Source organism: Schistocerca americana, chromosome 10 (genome assembly GCF_021461395.2).
Source record: "Schistocerca americana isolate TAMUIC-IGC-003095 chromosome 10, iqSchAmer2.1, whole genome shotgun sequence".
Classification (NCBI taxonomy): Eukaryota; Metazoa; Arthropoda; class Insecta; order Orthoptera; family Acrididae; genus Schistocerca; species Schistocerca americana.
The window spans coordinates 191,540,613-191,561,082 of record NC_060128.1 but is presented as its reverse complement, the minus strand read 5'-3'; the positions used below and the strand labels follow the sequence as shown (position 1 = coordinate 191,561,082).

General features: G+C 44.2%; 1 protein-coding gene across 1 annotated transcript in view; it reads left to right on the top strand.

Annotated features, from left to right (window-relative positions):
* The window catches only part of LOC124552446 (juvenile hormone epoxide hydrolase 1-like), a 78,541-nt gene that overhangs the window by 27,950 nt on the left and 30,121 nt on the right, over window positions 1-20,470 (top strand). The window contains exons 2-3 of the mRNA XM_047126724.1: window positions 10,439-10,653; window positions 19,739-20,283. Of these exons, the coding sequence (XP_046982680.1) occupies window positions 10,462-10,653; window positions 19,739-20,283 (737 nt within the window). The 5' untranslated portion in view covers window positions 10,439-10,461. The remainder of the gene's footprint in view (window positions 1-10,438; window positions 10,654-19,738; window positions 20,284-20,470) is intronic.

The following is a 20,470-nucleotide window of genomic DNA, read 5'->3' as shown; positions in this document are numbered from 1 at the left end:
CTGCTGTTTCTGATGCAATACAAGAAGAGAAAATAAACATTCTCCAGAATTGTTATTCTACATCTACATATATATTCCGGTAGCCATCAAGCGGTGTGTGGTGGAGGGCACTATTCCCCCCAAAGTCATATTTCCCCCCCTCTGTTCCACTCGAGGATCGCGCGAAGGAAAAACGACTGTCTGAACGCCTCAGTACGAGCTTAAATTTATCTTATCTTTGAACGGTGATCATTGCGCATTTGAAAGTTGTTGGCAATAATATATGCTCTGCATCCTCGGCGAAGATCAGATTTTGGAATTTAATAAGCAGCCCTTTGCGTTTAGCGCGTCGTCTATCTGGAAGCGTGTCCCACTTCAAACTTTCAATGATACTTGTAACGCTCTCGTGATGGCTAAATGTGAGAGTCACGAATCTTGCCGCTCTTCTTTGGACCTTCTCTATCTCTTGAATCAGACTCAGCTGGTAAGGGTTCCATACAGACGAACAATACTCCAAGATTGGACGAACCAAAGTATTGAAAGCAATTTCCTTTGTTGAAGGACTACATCGCTTCGGGATCCTACCAATAAACCGCAATCTAGCGTTTGCCTTACCCGTTACTTGTGTAATCTGGTCATTCCATTTCAGATCATTTCGAATAGTCATATCCAAATACTTGACGGATGTTAATGCTTCCAAAGACTGGGCATTTATTTTGTACTCTTACGTTAATCGTAGAGGGAGACCAAGAGATGAATACACTAAGCAGATTCAGAAGGATGTAGGTTGCAGTAGGTACTGGGAGATGAAGAAGCTTGCACAGGATAGGGTAGCATGGAGAGCTGCATCAAACCAGTCTCAGGACTGAAGACCACAACAACAACAAACGTTAATGGGGATTTTCGCTTTGCTATACGCAGCAGGTTACACTTACTAATATTGAGAGATAACTGCCCGTCACTGCCGGCCGCTGTGGCGGAGCGGTTCTAGGCGCTTCAGTCCGGATCCGCGCTGCTGCTACGGTCGCAGGTCCGAATCCTGCTTCGGGCATGGATGTGTGTGATGTCCTCAGGTTGGTTCGGTTTAAGTAGTTCTATGTATAGGGGACTGATGACCTCAGATGTTAAGTCCCGTAGTGCTTAGAGCCTTTTTTTGTTTTTGTCCGTCATTACACCACGCACTTATATTCTGCAAATCCTCACTGATATGCTCACAACTTTCGTGTGATACTACTTTCCTGTAGACGACAGCATCATCGGCAAACAGTCTAATGCCGCTGTCAGTACCATCAACCAGATCGTTTATGTAAATCGTGAAAAGCAGCGGACCTATAACGCTGCCCTGGGGCACATCTGATTTACGCTTGTTTCTGTTGAAGTCTCCCCATTCAGGACGACATATTGCTCTCTGTCTGTTAGAAAACTTTATATCCAACCGCATATGCCATCGGATAGACCGTAAGGGGGCACTTTTTGGAGCAAGCGACAGTGCGGAACTGAGTCGAACGCCTTTCGAAAGCGGAGAAATATGGCATCAACCTGGGAGCCGGTATCTAGAGCCTGTTGTATATCATGCACAAAGAGGACCAGCTGTGTCTCGCATGACCGCTGTTTCCTAAAACCGTGCTGGTTTCTGCAGATGACCTTCTTAGAGTCTAGAAAGGTCATTATGTCTGAACACAAAATATGTTCCATGATTCTACAACAAATCGAAGTCAGTGAAATTGTCCGGTACTTATGTGCATCCGATTTTGTACCGTTTTTATAGAATGCTGTGACCTGGACCTTCTTCCAGTCCCGTGGAACTTTCCGATGTTCCAATGATCTATGATAGGTGGTGGATAAGAATGGTGCTATATTTGTAGCATAGTCAACATATAATCTTACGGGGGTACCGTCTGGGCGAGATGCCTTCCTGGGGTCTAAGGCGTTTGTTCGATAATTGAAAAGGGGAATGGTGCTGCAGTCCTCTACCATAAACGAGGTTTTGAAAGCTAGGTTTAGAATATTTGGCCTACTGTTTGTCACCACCCGTTACATTACCCGTACTGTCAGCAGAGAAGGTACTGAATTATTTGTAGCCTTCATAGATTTTACGTACGACAAAATGTGAATGTGGATGTGAAGGAAAAGTTCGTCACAAACAACTGTCCTTTAACGAAACGAAAATATATTCTTGAGAGCGTACATTATGCTCTCTTGACTAATGCAAAGTCTGTCTTCAAAACAAAATACGTAATCAAACTCTTATCTCAGGAGACCGATTAACCATGGACCTTGCCGTCGGTGGGAAGGCTTGCGTGCCTCAGCGATACAGATAGCCTTACCGTACGTCCAACCACAATGGAGGGGTATCTGTTGGTTCTCGAACAGAAGAGGGGCAGCAGCATTTCCAGTAGTTGCAGGGGCAACAGTCTGGATAATTGACTGATCTGGTCTTGTATCATTAACCAAAACAGCCTTGCTGTGCCGGTACTGCGAACGGCTGAAAGCAGGAGGAGGGGGGAAGACTACAGCCGTACTTTTTCCCGAGGCATGCAGCTCTACTCCATGGTTAAAAGATGAGAGTCGAGAGGCACGAAAGGGAAGCAGTGGTTGAGAAGGAGCTGACAGGGTCGTAGTGTATCCCTGATGTTATTCAATCTGTATATTGAGCAAGCAGCAAAGGAAACAAAAAAAAAAGTTCGGAGTAGGTATTAAAATCCATGGAGAAGAAATAAAAACTTTGAGGTTTGCCGATGACATTGTAACTCTGTCGGAGACAGCAAAGGACTTGCAAGAGCAGTGGAACGGAGTGGGCAGTATCATGAAAGAAGGATATAAGATGAACGTCAACAAAAGCAAAACAAGGATAACTGAATGTAGCCGTATTAAATCAGATGATGCTGAGGAAATTAGAATAGGACATGAGACAAAGTAGTAAATCAGTTTTGCTATTTGGGGAGAAAAATAACTGATGTTGGTCGAAGTAGAGGGGATATAAAATGTAGACTGGCAATGGCAAGGAAAGCGTTTCTGAAGAAGAGAAATTTGTTAACATCGAGTATAGATTTAAGTGCCAGGAAGTCCTTTCTAAAAGTATTTGTATGGAGTGTAGCCATGTATGGAAGTGAAACGTGGACGGGGGAATAGAAGCTTTTGAAATGTGTTGCTACAGAAGAGTGCTGAAGATTAGGTGAGTAGATCGTGTACCTAACGAGGAGGTACTGAAGAGAATTGTGGAGAAAAGCAATTTGTGGCACAAACTGACTAGAAGAAGGGATTCGGTGGTGGAACACATTCTGAGACATCAAGGGATCGCCAATTTAGTACTGGAGGGAAGCATGGGAGGTAAAAATTGTAGAGGGTGATCAAGAGATTAATACAGCAAGCAGAATCAGAAGGATGTAGGTTGCAGTAGTTACTCGGAGATGAAGAGGTTTGCACAGGATAGAGTAGAATGGAGAGCGGTAACAAACCTTTCTTTGAACTGAAGATCACAACAACAACAACAACATCTGACGAGCAGTACGACTTATCCACTAGGAGCACAGATAACCGGAGCGCAGTTGTCCAGGTGGTGAAGGCGACGTCCGATCCGAGGCAGTGTCCGAATGGTGACGGTATATCAGTCGCTGGTCGGCGAAGACGGAACTGGCTTTCGCCGGCTCCGTGAAGGCAGAATAACTAGCGCGGCGGAAAATTACAACTTTCCTATCGGCTATCGAAGTTGCGGCGGGTGCAGCGAGAGGTTCGTGTCTGGAGCGACCCCAGCTGCTGCGGCCTCTGGAGGCTTTGTCGGATACCGCGGAAACCAACAACACAGGCCTCGAGCGGACGACAACCCGCTAAGCACAGGTGCGCTGCGGGTAGGCGTCGTCGAAGGCGAAGCCGAGACCCACACCGCATACATGTTGGCAATGAAATGTAGGGCGTTCAAACTGCATGGTTGGCCGCGGGGCATGATGGGAATTGTATGGTTTGGTTTAGCGACGAAGGCCACTTTCATTTGGATGGATCCGTCAATAAGCGAAACTGTCGCATTTGGGGGACTGAGAATCCGCATTACGCGACCGAGAAGTCTTTTCACCCTCAACGGGTGACTGTGTGGTGTGCAATGTCCAGACACACAATATTCAGTGCGATATTCCTTGATGGCATGGTCACTACCGAACGGTATGTGAAGGTTTTGGAAGATGGTGTCATCCCCATTATGCGAAGTGATCCTGATTTCGACAACATGTGGTTCGTGCAAGACGGAGCTCGGCCTCATCGCAGCAGGAGAGTGTTTGATGTCCTGGAGGAGCACTTTGGGAACCGCATTCTGGCTCTGGGGTACCCACAGGCCACTGGCATGGGCTTCGATTGGCCGGCATATTCTACGGATCTGAACACATGCAATTCCTACAAATACGCTTCTCGGGTTTTTGTGTAACTCGCACAATATTTCTTGCAATAGTCTTGCTGCAGTTAGAGCAGTCGTTACCACCACCTGATGATGTTGAGCAATTGCATCGACGAAATATTGTGCGAGTTAGACAGTACGATCCGGCGGCAAACCCGAGAAGCGTATTTGTAACAGATCCGTCGGGAAAGCATGAAAACTCACATGCGATTCCTTTTTATGGAGGTATATTAAAGACAAGGTGTACAGCAGTAACCCAGAACCATTGCTAAGCTGAAAACAACCATTCTTTGGGTCATCGACTGCATCGATATTCCGATACTTCAGCGCGTCATGTAGAATTTCGTTACTCGTCTGCCTCACATCGTCGCCAATGATGGCAGGCATATCGAAGTGCCATCGCCTACATCCGAATATCTGCAGTGACGTTTACATGTTGAATGAAGTGTGTGCACGCCGTAGTTTGTAGTTAATTTACGTTTTTTTCTTATAGTTCAATAATTGTCATCCTGTGTGATCTCAGAAAATCTGGCAACGCTACTAAAAATGTACAAAAGAACAAAAGAAATCAGACAAGTATTAATCGCACGTGTTATATCACGTGGAAAGTGGTTGACGAGGATACCATTACTGGATGATGTTTCGAAAGCAACACAAAAAAACTTAGTCACAAATTTCACTTTCTTCCCACGGTAGGACGAGCATCACGAAGAAAATCTGTTTAGAAGGCGTGTCGCTTCGAATAAAACACTCGACTTTTCGATATCTGTTACCGCCGTCGTTGTCATGAGTAATGAGGTACCGACTGCCAGGGTTGGCCACCTATTCAAATCTCGAGCGTTTCATGTGAAGTGACTCGACTTGTAAAGCCGGAAGATTTTATTCACGCTCGCCTCCGCGAATGACTCCGAGGACACGGTTACTGAGCTTACAGAACTCATTCAGCTTTTGCCGTTTCAAAATTTATTTATTAAAAAACTTGTTTCGCCAGAGACGATCAGATTGTGGTTTCTCCTCGTAGTCGTCGCATGAACGCGAACATGACAGATATCGAAACAGGTTACAGCGGGGTACGAAGTCAACTAGAATCGCTCAGCAGAGAAAAGGTGGCACGGTGGGAATACGAATAACACTCTTCATAGACTGAAGAAAGTGCATTTTTAAAGATTGAAAACCTATGCTGCTGTTTATTTGCTGGCTGACTAATTTCGAGGTTTGCTGTTTTCACAAGCCACTTACTGCAAAGAAAAAAATTTCTAATGAGTATATGTATCGTATGTGGACAATAAGTACAAAATGCCGTACGTAAGTGTTTACCATACGAACGATATTACCCCAATGCCTTTATTGTCCGCATTCGAGACATATACTCACAGCAAGTGCAATCTTAAAATAAGTTGCTAATAAAGCAGCAAATACACAGCAGCTTTGGTGTTAACCATTTAAAAAAAGGCCTTTTATTCAGTATTTGAGAGCCGAAACACGCGACTTACTGAAATGTATTATGTTCTGCATACAATAAGCAAAAGAGCTTGCTGCTCTTCTAGCAGCATAGGTAGCTGGAGGAGCGAAGCATTTCCAGTAGGTGGAAAAATGTGAAGATCATACCTGTTGCACAGATGCACAACACTATAGGCCTGTATCGCTCAACTCAGTCTGGTATACGATTTTAGAAAACGTTTATTGCTCGCGTATTGTGACATTTCTGGAGACCAAAAACACAGACTAGTCGCAACGCTAGGAAACTGTTGTGAAATGCAGGCCAACCTGTGCAAGTTCGACGCTTGCTCTAAGGATTCGCAGTCCAGTCTTAGCATGAACAAATGCAACGTGTTACGCGCAGAAATGGGCGGACGCGCCCGTTACTTCATGATTACGTGATTCCAGAACACTGGAAGCAGTGACGTCCATAAAAATCTAGGAGTCGGCGTAAGGAGAAAACTGAACTGGAATGGCCAGATAAAACTAATCGCAGGTAAGGCAGATGCCAAACTAAAATTCATTGCAAGAATCCTCAAAAAGTGTGAGGCAACCACGAAGGAGGCAGCTTACTCAACCGTCATTCGACCGGTGCTTGAATACTGATTGTCAGTACGCGGTCAGTACCAGAGAATATCAGTATGTATTTACTTATTGCTTCCGTCAGACGTTCTCTCTGTCTCTCTCTGTCTCTCTCTCTCTGTCTCTCTCTCTCTCTCTCTCTCTCTCTCTCTCTCTCTCTCTCTCTCTCTCTCTCTCTCTCTCTCTGTGTGTGTGTGTGTGTGTGTGTGTGTGTGTGTGTGTGTGTGTGTGTGTAATAGGTAATGTTTTAACATTTTTTGAAGCTGTTATGTGTTTTGATTGATTACAGACGTATTTCACAGTATAAAAGTAGGAACAATAATACTAATAATCAGAATAGTGGTGGTGTAATAAAAATAATAATATTGTTAATAGTAATCAGCAAGTACTAGTTAAGAAGAACAAGAAATATATAAATATATAGGGTATCCAAAAAAACCACCGACGAACTTTAGGGGTAGTTTCCTTGTACAGAAATAAGTAAAAATCGTCTAGTAAAATGGGCTAAAGGAAACCTTAAGTGGTGTAAGCACTTGTTCATCTTCGATACCATGAAAGAGATCTCTTCTGCTGCAAGGTCATTCCTTACCATAGTCTCCTATTGGATATGTCACAGGAATACAACGTTGCGAATGAGGTTTTAAATTAGAAGTTATGAAATACAGGCCTGCCCTACCCTCGCAGCACGTATATTGTAAATAACGATTGTATAGGCATTTCTGTTCCTCCAATTACAGCGCCATCTGTGGTGAAACGAAGAAAATGTCTCAGACAAAACTTCTGTAGATTTTGACGTAGAATCGTATTCTACAAGAAAAAACGAGAGTTCCCATTGAAGATTTCAAAGTGGGCCGCCACCCACGCACAGGGTGGAGGTTGGGGGTCTCGAGACAAACTTTTTGTGATTCAATGTCTTCAGTTAAAAGGAACACTCTTTATATCCATGAATATACACTGAAGCGCCAAAGAAACTGGTATAGGCATGTGTATTCAAATACAGAGAGATGCAAACAGGTAGAATACGGCGTTGCGGTTGGCAATGCCTATATAACACAATTGTCTGGCGCAGTTATTAGATCGATTACTGCTGCTAAGATGACAGGTTATTAAGATTTAAGTGAGACTGAATGTGGAGCTATAGTCGGCGCAATAGCGATAGGACACAGCATCTTCGATGTAGCGATGAGGTGGGGATTTTCCCGTACGACCATTTCACGTGTGTACCGTAAATATCGGGAATCAGGTAAAACATCAAATCTACGACATAACTATGCCCGGAAAAAAACCCTGCAAGAATGGGACGAAGAACGACTGAAGAGAATCGTTCATCGTGACAGAAGTGTAACCATTCCGCAGATTGCTGCAGGTTTCAATGCTGGGCCATCAACAAGTGTCATTGTGTGAACCATTCAACTAAACATCATCGATATGGGCTTTCAGAAGGCGAATGGCCATTCCTGTAGCCTTGATGACTGCAAGACACAAAGCTTTATGCCTAGCCTGGGCCTGTCAACACCGACACTGGACTGTTGATAACTGGAAACATTTTGCCTGGTCGGACGAGTCTCGTTTCAAATTGTATGGAGCGGATGGACGTGTACGGGTATGGAGACAACCTCATGAATCCATGGGCCCGTGTGTCACCAGCTGGTGGAGGCTCAGTAATTTGGTGGTGGGGGGGGGGGGATGTGTGCAGTTGGAGTGATATGGAACCTCTGATACATCTAGATACGACTCTGACAGGTGACACGTACGTAAGCATCCTGTCTTATCAACTGCATCCATTCATGTCCATTGTGCATTCCGACGGACTTGGGCAATTCCAGCAGGACAATGCGACACCCTACACGTCCAGAATTTCTACAGAGCGGCTCTAGGAAACTCTTCTAAGTTTAAACACTTCCGATGGCTACCAAACTCCCCAGATATGAACGTTATTGAGCATATCTGGGATGCCTTGCAACGTGCTGTTCAGAAAAGATCTCCACCCCCTCGTAATCTTAGGGATTTACGGACAGCCCTGCAGGATTTATGTTGTCATTTCCCTGCAGCACTGCTTCAGACAATAGTGGAGTCCACGCCACGTCGTTTTGCGGCATTTCTGCGTGGTCACAGGGGCCGTACACCATATTAGGGAGGTGTACCAGTTTCTTTGGCTCTTCAGTATTAGTGCATTTATACAGAAATGTGAATATGCTCGGGAACGGCATCAGAACACATTACCACTTTCTCTCTGCCGCACTGACAACTTTTTTATTTTTATAATAATTGTTTTTTATAATAATGCTGATGTGTGTGTGTGTGTGTGTTTGTCTCGGAGGAACACAAGAGAAGATAGAACTGATAGAAGAAACAGGGAACATCCAAAGAAGAGCAGCACGTTTCGTTACAGGGTCATTTAGTAAGCGTGAAAAGCGTGACGGAGGTGCTCTGCCAAGTCCAGCGGCAAACGCTGCAAGAGAGGCGTTCGGCATCACGGTGTGATTTATTGTTAAAGTTCTGAGAGCATACGTTCCTATGAGAGTCAACCAGTACATACCTTCCGATACCTTTTATGTCGCGTAAAGACCATGAAGGTAACATCGGGATTAGAGATTAGATTAGATAAGTTTTTCGTTCCATATATCCGTGCTGAGGAGATCATCGTGGATGTGGAACATGCCAATTTTTTTAAAGCTGAAGTAACAATACTAATATTATGAGTATATAAAATACATCATTTGTTTCTATTAAAAAATTCGTCAATGGAGTAGAAGGAGTTGGCCAGTAGTAAGTCTTTCAGGCTCCTTTTAAACTGATCTTTATTTGTAACTAATTTTTGTTTGTTTGCTGGCAAACTATTGAAGATGAGTATTCCTGAGTAGTGATCCCCTTTTTGAACTAAAGTGCTTTTAAGTCCTCGTCCAGATCAGTTATGTTCCTGGTATTGTATGTATGAACTGAGCTGTTTGTTGGAAAAAGAGATATATTACTTAGGACAAATTTCATTAAGGAGTAAATATGCTGAGAGGCAGTAGTTAGTATGCCCAGTTCTTTGAAGAGGTTTCTACAGGACCTCCCTGAATTTACTCCACAAATAATACGTATTACACGCATTTTGACTCTGAAAACTTCTGTTTGACTTGAAGAGTTACCCCAAAATATTATACCATATGACATTATGGAATGGAAGTAGGCAAAGTATGCAAGCTTTTTCATTTTTATGTCGCCTATGTTTGCTAACACTCGAATTGCAAATACAGATTTGTTAAGGCGTTTCTGCAGTTCTGTGGTGTGCTCCTCCCAACTGAATTCATTATCAAGTTGTAATCCCAAGAATTTAAGACTGTCAACCGCGTCTATCTGCTCTTCTTCATACTTTATGCATATGCTGGGTGGAAACCTCTTACAGGTTCACAATTGCATATAGTGAGTCTTTTCGAAGTTTAATGTCAGTGAGTTGGCTTTAAACCATTTATTAATATCCATGAAAATATCATTAGCAGATCTTTCTAGAGCTACGCTCGACATACTATTTATTGCAATACATGTGTCATCTGCAAACGAAACGAACTCTGCTTCTGGCAGTGTAACTGATGAGAGATCATTAATGTACACAAGAAAAAGCAATAGGCCTAAGATGGATCCTTGTGGGACACCACATGTAATTTCTTCCCATTCTGATGGTGACTGATGACTTAATTCACTAGTCCCTTGCACTGACACCCTTTGTTTCCTGTTAGCGAGGTATGACTTGAACCATTTTGCAGCGCTGCCCGTGACACCATAGAATTCTAATTTATTTAAAAGGATGTTGCGGTTCAGACAATCAAATGCCTTTGACAAATTGTCCAGAGCCTTAGCAACCATCATTCTTATAGCGTGCCTTTCGCGTCTGGAACATGATAGGGTGGAGTGGCACTGAGACACGAAGTAGCCTCCACGGCACACAGGAAGTTGGCTTGCAGTGTACGAATGTAGTTGTAGATGTAATGGCTGTCTCTCACGCGTGGATTGCTTTGTTACTCGTTGCAGCTGAGCGACCGCTGCCCGCTCTCATGTGCTGCTGCGAGATGGTGCTGGTGCTGGTGTTGGCCGCCATTCTGGCGGTGTTCGTCTGGAAGAGGCTGACGGCTCCAGAAGAGGAGCCGTTCAGTCAGCGGAAGCTGGAGGACGCGTGGTGGGGGCCCGGGGAGCCCAGACAGGTGGATGAATCCGTCCGGCCCTTCTCCATCGACGTCCCGGACAGCGTAAGTGGCGAGCAGCGGGTGGTCACCAGCAAGGGGAGGCGTTTCCGTGGAGTTCTGGAAGTAACTGCCACGTACTTCAACAGGAATAGCACTTAAGGCGTACTCTTTGCCCAGTCACACATCCAGTTAAAAGGGGGTAGTCATGAACTTTGACGTATCACTTGAAAAGGGTAAAGTTGCGTAATTAATTCGAGGTGGATGTTTTACCAAACAGCGAAAATGTAGACTTGTACCAGCAAGGTCAACGGTCAGTAATGTATCGTTCGGAAAAACGTATCGCGTCGCACTGAGAGATGAATATGGAGAGAAGGAGCAATATCGCCATCAAGACTGGTGGTCCCATCTTGTTTGTTTTTTTCGAATTGAGCATTAAAATTTAGTGAATACCGCTGGTACTAGCACCAAGGTGATATTCAGGAGGGATTACGGAATTGTCTGATTCCACCCGTCTGCTTTGATCCATGACGTCATCAGTATGGGAGAAATGGCTATTCTAAGCGTCTGTAATATGGCGCCTATGATGTCGCTATATACACATGGCAACAAACACGAAAATAAGAATAAATAAGACAACAGCATCTCCCTCCAAAAATGCAATCAAACTAATGGGGAAGCCGCGGGAAATTGGGGGGTTTTAGGGAGGGGACAACAGTAAAAAAAGACACCACTATCACAAAACACACAAAATTACGAACAAAAAAACAATTACAAAATCTACAGGAATCTGACACTTCCCTTGACCTATATAGGTCAACTGCTGCTGACGATACAAAAACACCAACACCAACAGCAAAATCTACGAAAATTGGAATCAGACATTACTCTTGACCACAGCTCACGATACCAAACCACCAGTACCTACATATAAAACTACAAAACTTGGAATCGGTCGTTTCCTTTGACCTATATATATTTTTTTTTGGTTATCAGTCTACTGACTGGTTTGATGCGGCCCGCCACGAATTCCTTTCCTGTGCTAACCTCTTCATCTCAGAGTAGCACTTGCAACCTACGTCCTCAATTATTTGCTTGACGTATTCCAATCTCTGTCTTCCTCTACAGTGTTTGCCCTCTACAGCTCCCTCTAGTACCATGGAAGTCATTCCCTCATGTCTTAGCAGATGTCCTATCATCCTGTCCCTTCTCCTTATCAGTGTTTTCCACATATTCCTTTCCTCTCCGATTCTGCATAGAACCCCCTCATTCCTTACCTTATCAGTCCACCTAATTTTCAACATTTGTCTATAGCACCACATCTCAAATGCTTCTATTCTCTTCTGTTCCGGTTTTCCCACAGTCCATGTTACACTACCATACAATGCTGTACTCCAGACGTACATCCTCAGAAATTTCTTCCTCAAATTAAGGCCGGTATTTGATATTAGTAGACTTCTCTTGGCCAGAAATGCCTTTTTTGCCACAGCGAGTCTGCTTTTGATGTCCTCCTTGCTCCTTCCGTCATTGGTTATTTTACTGCCTAGGTAGCAGAATGCCGTAACTTCACTGACTCCGTGACCATCAATCCTGATGTTAAGTGTCTCGCTGTTCTCATTTCTACTACTTCTCATTACCTTCGTCTTTCTCCGATTTACTCTCAAACCATACTGTGTACTCATTAGACTGTTCATTCCGTTCAGTAGATCATTTAATTCTTCTTCACTTTCACTCAGGATAGAAATGTCATCAGCGAATCGTATCATTGATATCCTTTCACCTTGTACATTAATTCCACTCCTGAACCTTTCTTTTATTTCCATCATTGCTTCCTCGATGTACAGATTGAAGAGTAGGGACGAAAGGCTACAGCCTTGTCTTACACCCTTCTTAATACGAGCACTTCGTTCTTGATCGTCCACTCTTATTATTCCCTCTTGGTTGTTGTACATATTGTATATGACCCGTCTCTCCCTATAGCTTACCCCTACTTTTTTCAGAATCTCGAACAGCTTGCACCATTTTATATTGTCGAATGGTTTTTCAGGTCGACAAATCCTATGAAAGTGTCTTGATTTTTCTTTAGCCTTGCTTCCATTATTAGCCGTAACGTCAGAATTGCCTCTCTCGTCCCTTTACTTTTCCTAAAGCCAAACTGATCTTCACCTAGCGCATTCTCAATTTTCTTTTCCATTCTTCTGTATATTATTCTTGTAAGCAGCTTCGATGCATGAGCTGCTAAGCTGATTGTGCGATAATTCTCGCACTTGTCAGCTCTTGCCGTCTTCGGAATTGTGTGGATGATGCTTTTCCGAACGTCAGATGGTATGTCGCCAGACTCACATATTCTACACACCAACGTGAATAGTCGTTTTGTTGCCACTTTCCCCAATGATTTTAGAAATTCTGATGGAATGTTATCTATCCCTTCTGCCTTATTTGACCGTAAGTCCTCCAAAGCTCTTTTAAATTCCGATTCTAATATTGGATCCCCTATCTCTTCTAAATCGACTCTTGTTTCATCTTCTATCACATCAGACAAATCTTCACCCTCATAGAGGCTTTCAATGTATTCTTTCCACCTATCTGCTCTCTCCTCTGCATTTAACAGTGGAATTCCCGTTGCACTCTTAATGTTACCACCGTTGCTTTTCATGTCACCAAAGGTTGTTTTGACTTTCCTGTATGCTGAGTCTGTCCTTCCGACAATCATATCTTTTTCGATGTCTTCACATTTTTCCTGCAGCCATTTCGTCTTAGCTTCCCTGCACTTCATATCTATTTCATTTCGCAGCGACTTGTATTTATGTATTCCTGATTTTCCCGGAACATGTTTGTACTTCCTCCTTTCATCAATCAACTGAAGTATTTCTTCTGTTACCCATGGTTTCTTCGCAGCTACCTTCTTTGTACCTATGTTTTCCTTCCCAACTTTTGTGATGGCCCTTTTTAGAGATGTCCATTCCTCTTCAACTGTACTGCTTACTGCGCTATTCCTTATTGCTGTATCTATAGCGTTAGAGAACTTCAAACGTATCTCGTCATTCCTTAGTACTGCCGTATCCCACTTCTTTGCGTATTGATTCTTCCTGACTAATGTCTTGAACTTCAGCCTACTCTTCATCACTACTATATTGTGATCTGAGTCTATATCTGCTCCTGGGTACGCCTTACAGTCCAGTGTCTGATTTCGGAATCTCTGTCTGACCATGATGTAATCTAATTGAAATCTTCCCGTATCTCCCGGCCTTTTCCAAGTATACCTCCTCCTCTTGTGATTCTTGAACAGGGTATTCGCTATTACTAGCTGAAACTTGTTACAGAACTCAATTAGTCTTTCTCCTCTTTCATTCCAAGCCCATATTCTCCTGTAACCTTTTCTTCTACTCCTTCCCCTACAACTGCATTCCAGTCGCCCATGACTATTAGATCTTCGTCTCCCTTTACATACTGCATTACCCTTTCAATATCGTCATACACTTTCTCTATCTGTTCATCTTCAGCCTGCGACGTCGGCATGTACACCTGAACTATCGTTGTCGGTGTTGATCTGCTGTCGATTCTGATTAGAACAACCCGGTCACTGAACTGTTCACAGTAACACACCCTCTGCCCTACCTTCCTATTCATAACGAATCCTACACCTGTTATACCATTTTCTGCTGCTGTTGATATTACCCGATACTCATCTGACCAGAAATCCTTGTCTTCCTTCCACTTCACTTCACTGACTCCTACTATATCTAGATTGAGCCTTTGCATTTCCCTTTTCAGATTTTCTAGTTTCCCTACCACGTTCAAGCTTCTGATATTCCACGCCCCGACTCGTAGAACGTTATCCTTTCGTTGATTATTCAATCTTTTTCTCATGGTAACCTCCCCCTTGGCAGTCCGCTCCCGGAGATCCGAATGGGGGACTATTCCGGAATCTTTTGCCAATGGAGAGATCATCACGACACTTCTTCAATTACAGGCTACATGTCCTGTGGATACACGTTACGTGTCTTTAATGCAGTGGTTTCCATTGCCTTCTGCATCCTCATGTCGTTGATCATTGCTGATTCTTCCGCCTTTAGGGGCAATTTCCCACCCCTGAACCTCATCCGCTTCTCCGCCCTCTTTGACAAGGCCGTTGGCAGAATGAGGCTGACTTCTTATGCCGGGAGTCTTCGGCCGCCAATGCTTTGACCTATATATGTCAACTATAACTATTGATACGAAAAAACCACCACCTACAACTAAGAAAAACAAAACCAAAACCACAACACCTCAAAATTTCAGAAGTTAAATATCCATAGATGAATTAAAACACATTCAATACACAAAAAATTACAACTCGAGAAAAATAGACCCAAAAAAACAATCACTTACCACCAACAAATGTCGGCGCTGAACTGCGGTCGGCCACCTCACACACACACACACACACACACACACACACACACACACACACACACACACACACAGAGAGAGAGAGAGAGAGAGAGAGAGAGAGAGAGAGAGAGAGAGAGAGAGAGAGAGAGAGAGAGTGAGAGGGGGGGGGCATCAAACTCAACAAGGGAACTTCTACAAACACAAACAACTCGAACTCCGCTCCGTTTTGACGTCACACACCACACACCCTTGCGTCATGGGCCAAAGCAGACGGGTGGAATCGGGCGCTTCCGTTGAGCCATTCAGGAAGAAAATATACTTGCTTGCTGGTTGGTTGGTTGGCGGGAGCGGACCAAACCATCGGATTAGGGAAGGATGGGGAAGGAAGTCGGCCGTGCCCTTTCAAAGGAACCATCCCGGGCACTTGCGTGAAGCGATTAAGGGAAATCACGGGAAACCTAAATCAAGATGGCCAGATGCGGATATGAACCGTCGTCCTCCCAAATGTGAGTCGTGTGCTAACCACTGCGCTGCCTCGCTCGGTGGAAATATTGTATCAACAACATGAAAAGTAACTCTCCATTTTAATCCGTGAATGCAACTATTTATTTTACAATGCGAATTTGGTTTTGTTGCATTAGAACATATGTGAATGAAGTCGCAGACACACTGCCGGACAAAAAATAGTGAAGCACAGGGAAAGTGAGGTGGAAAACAAGTGTGTTGTGTTACGAATGGAGACCGAAATGCACGCTTTTTAGCTCACGCAGGCTGGCGTGAGGAGGGAAGAACTATACTGACGTGAGGTCTGGAACATGACAAGGAATGAGAATTCAGAAAGCGGACGTAATTAGTTTGATACTTAACTTTAATCCATTAATGATGAACGTCGCTCTTGACGGTACATGATTCACAATATTATCTGTTCAGAATACATTCATAGTAACTGAATATGGCGCCTTGCTAGGTCGTAGCAAATGACGTAGCTGAAGGCTATGCTAAACTGTCGTCTCTGCAAATGAGAGCGTATGTAGACAGTGAACCATCGGTAGCAAAGTCGGCTGTACAACTGAGGCGAGTGCTAGGGAGTCTCTCTAGACCTGCCGTGTGGCGGCGCTCGGTCTGCAATCACTGATAGTGGCGATACGCGGGTCCGAAGTATACTTAACGGACCGCGGCCTATTTAAAGGCTACCACCTAGCAAGTGTGGTGTCTGGCGGTGACACCACAAAATGAAACTCACAGATTGAGATGGAGTGTCATGCTACTTCACTGGTTACAGACTCGAGTCAAATTTAGAACGAGTTGGCAACATGAGCCGACTTATCAACATGATATCCCACCCCTGTGACCCAGAAGCACACACCAATTCGGTTAGTAAGGGTGCCACAAAACCTTTGTATCCCTGTCGGAGGCGAGGTGCCCCACAACTGTAGTAACTGGTCCTCGATGTCACTGGGACAGTTCACATCCAAGGCGGTCCCACACACCTCGAACAGGGAACGGATACTGGGACCTTCCTGATAGCAGTAATACCTAAACACTGCGCAGACATTTCATAGAGACACGTACGACGTGTGGAGGAGCATTGTCCTGTTGGAAAATGGTATCATAGTACTGTCACATGAGAGGCTGCACATGAGGGTACAGGATGTCTGCTAACACCACTGGGCCTCTCCAAAGCGTTGTAACCATGGGCCCTCTCCCCAGGTGGCCGAAATACTCGCCGACTCTTGGAGTGACGTAGAACCACGACTCATCGCTGAACACAGTGTGACCCCATTCCTCAGCAGTGGTCACGACAGCTTTCCAACGCAGCCGTGTCTGGTGCTGTGTCACCGGCAACCCACGTGTGGGACGGTAATCCCATAGCCCGCTGCTAGTCTCCAACCAATGGTTCAGGATGACACAGAACGTGTTACTTGGTCTCAGGTGGCAGGCACAGATGTAGAGGCACTACAGTGTGCTTGGCGCACAGTACGGCGATCCTCCCTTATGGTGATCAGAAGTTATCGACTCGAACATGGAAGACAAGTGAACCACGGCCAAACACGGCGTCAAGAAGAAAGCAGTCGACCTAGAGACACCACAGGACGGGAGAACCGAGCAGTCGTCAGACAGGTACTTAGAGCTCCAGATTCGTCATTACCATAGATCCGACGTGTAACTGGTGCTTCAGTGACCACAACGACCATTAAGAGGAGCCTCGCAGCGCCCATTTTGCTGATTACCATTGACCTCTGTACACCCACAAACACGTTTGCCGTGGTGTTGGCCACGTTCGGTCTGCAATCGTCTTAAGTCGCGCTTGGAACTGAGACCTGATGATGAACAGCCAGGACGTGTCTGGCGACGCCCAAGGCAGCGCTGGGATACCAACCTGACCGTGGACCACCATTCAGCTCGACAGGCAAGAGTGACGGTCTGGGGTACCATTTCATTTCATAGCAGGACACCTTTGGTTGTCATCCACGAAACCCTTACAGTAAATGTAAAAATGGAGTAAAAAGGAGACTGGATTGGTTATGAGACGGAGAAACGTGTAGTGAGAAGCTCAACACACACACACACACACACAGAGAGAGAGAGAGAGAGAGAGAGAGAAGCTGTATTATATATAGTAGATCCGGTTAGGAAAATGTATGGCAACTATGGACACCTTTTCTTTGTCGCTGGATGCTGATTATTTTCCAGCTTTTTACTGACTATTATTATTCAACAATGACTTTTATCAAGAAATAAATTAGTTTCTCAAAGAGAATTCCAGGTATATTTTGTGTAGGAGCTGCTGAACAGCTTTGATGAAGGGTGTGTTTGTACGCATTGTCTTTTTGTTAATTTTACTACATTTGTATGTGTTATTATTATAGTATGAATTTAACTTTTAAGGTTTAATTGTTTTAATGAATATTTTAGAATGATCCCATTGTGTAACTAACGCTAAATAACGAAAAAATAATCAATGTAAAGTGTGGTTCAAGTAATAAACAGCTCTAATTTTAGAGCATTATGAAATATTTGATATGGCAGTAGGCTGAATACATCTGTAGCCATAAATCTTTACATCTTGAGCCTGTGTCAGAAGTTCTTTGGGGAACACAGTTGAAAGTTAGAGAGTAAGTCGTGTTAGATGTTTGTAAGGTATCACTGTTACTGATGGGCAGCTGGTATAGGAATGGGACATTTTGAGACTTTCATTATTTACTGCAATTTTGCAATGCAAAGCTAAATACTTTTTGTAAATATTATCTTGTATGAACATGTGGCTCTTTGCATGTAATGTTTGTACACATGATGACCAATGGTTCATAGGCGCTTTGTATAATAATTGTATGTACCTATTACCTGGTTATTGTCTTTCAGTAGAGATGACCCAAACATAGATTCACGGCCGAAGTCGATTCTCTTTAATAGAAATAAAGTAATACAGCTGTGTATAATGCAATGGAATTTTTAGCCTCTATAGGTTTGTTCCCCATTTATTTCTGCGCCAAAGTTTCACTAGAGGACTGTAAAGATCTTTTTCCTTCTAGCATTATATTGTTGGCTGTGTGTTACACTCAAAATGCGATGGATTGTTGACAACTAATTTCATCAGTGAATAAATGTACTCTGACGTTGTGGTTTAATGGTTTAAACTGATACCTGCAAGATGTACAAATGTGGAGACCACATTTAGTTCTAATTTTTTTTTTTTTACAATGAATAATTTTTATCAACATGACGATTTAACCTGCAATACTGTTCCAGAATATTGAAGTTCAGTGGGGATCCCTGGTTGCAAGACAAAGTTCGTTTTGGGAAACCACTGAGAAACGAAATACCCTGGATGCTAGGACATACGAAAGTTAGCGTCTGGCCATAGTGTGTGACGGGGGTGGTTCGAGCATGGGGTGATTCCGTGATGTTTTGTGTTTATCAGAACATGACCAGGAAACACACAGGTCACCATTAACTCGCTCCAAGACGTTTCTTTAAAAATTCTTTGGTGCCAAGTGTTGTCCATTCGTATGCGCTCATGGGAGTCCAAACGAACATTGCATCGCACTTCTTAATAACACGGGTACTGTCTTTTCGTATTTATTCGCTGATAACAGGTCCTTGACTCAAATGTACATATGTCCCTCCTGGACAGGTATATACGTAATGTATGAGTGCAGGTTGTGACATATGGAAGTTAATCTCTGGCCGTGATTCCTGCACGGACAGCCGAAGCGGTAAAACTGAAAATCCGGGATCGAGTCTCTGTCTAGCATAACTTTTCGTACATTACTAGTGATTTGCGAACTGGGAACGCTTTTTCATAAGCTACTGAGAAAGTTTAGGGATCGAGCTACTGCGACAATCTGCAGAAAGATTCTACTGCCATCTATATACATATCATACAAGGACTGAAAAAAGAAGAAAAGAGATACTGGGGCTTGTATAGAAGCATACAGACAGTCGTTTTCCCCTCGCCCCATTTCTGAGTGGAACATGAAAGGCAACAGGTAACAGTGATGCAATGTACCCGCTGCCATGCACTGCATGGTTATTCTAGAGTGTATGATTCTGGAGCACGTGTAATGTCTGCAAACCTTGGGATCTTGGGTCTGGCCTTCGAATCTCAGTCCGCCACACAGTTTTAATTTGCCAATAAGTTTCATTACAACGTGCACTCCACTGCAGAGTGAAAATTTCATTCTGGAAACCTTGGGTTCTTCACATACACATTGTAACAGTGATATTCGTGTATAGATTGCTGCATTACTGTAATAATATAACTTTCGGTATGTAGGTGATTCAAGACTTGCACGAGAAACTGAAATCCACGCCGAAGTTGACACCGCCATTGGAAGGGGTCGGCTTCGAGTACGGCTTCAACTCTGAGTACCTGAAGGAGGTGGTGGAGTTCTGGCGGACGCAGTATGACTGGAGGGAGCGCGAGAAGTTCCTGAACCAGTTCCCGCAGTTCAAGACGACGGTTAGCGGCCTGGAGCTGCACTTCATCCATGTGAAGCCAGCCGAGGTCCCTCAGGGCACAGTGGTGGTGCCGCTGCTACTGCTCCACGGCTGGCCGGGCTCCGTCAGGGAGTTCTACTCGCTGTTGCCGCTGCTCACCACACCCAGGAAGGGCGAGGGATTCGTCTTCGAGGTGGTGGCCCCTTCCCTGCCCGGGTATGGCTTCTCGCAGGGGGCGGCCAAACCCGGTTTCGGTACCGTGCAGATGGCGGCCGTCATGAAGAAGCTCATGGAGCGACTGGGCCACAACAAGTTCTATGTCCAGGGTGGAGACTGGGGGTCTGCCGTCGGGACTGCTCTGGCGAAATACTTCCCTAGCTAGTGAGTACTGCCACAAATATTTTACCAATGCATAGAGATGTGCAACTCGATCCCTCTCTCGTACAAGGTTTCAGGTTTGAGCATAAGTTCAGAGTGTTTATATTATGCATGTTGGTCTTACAGTTGCTATGGGTTTATTTACCGACTGTCATCTGTTGGTGCCTGAGTTTAAATACTGTCATTTTGT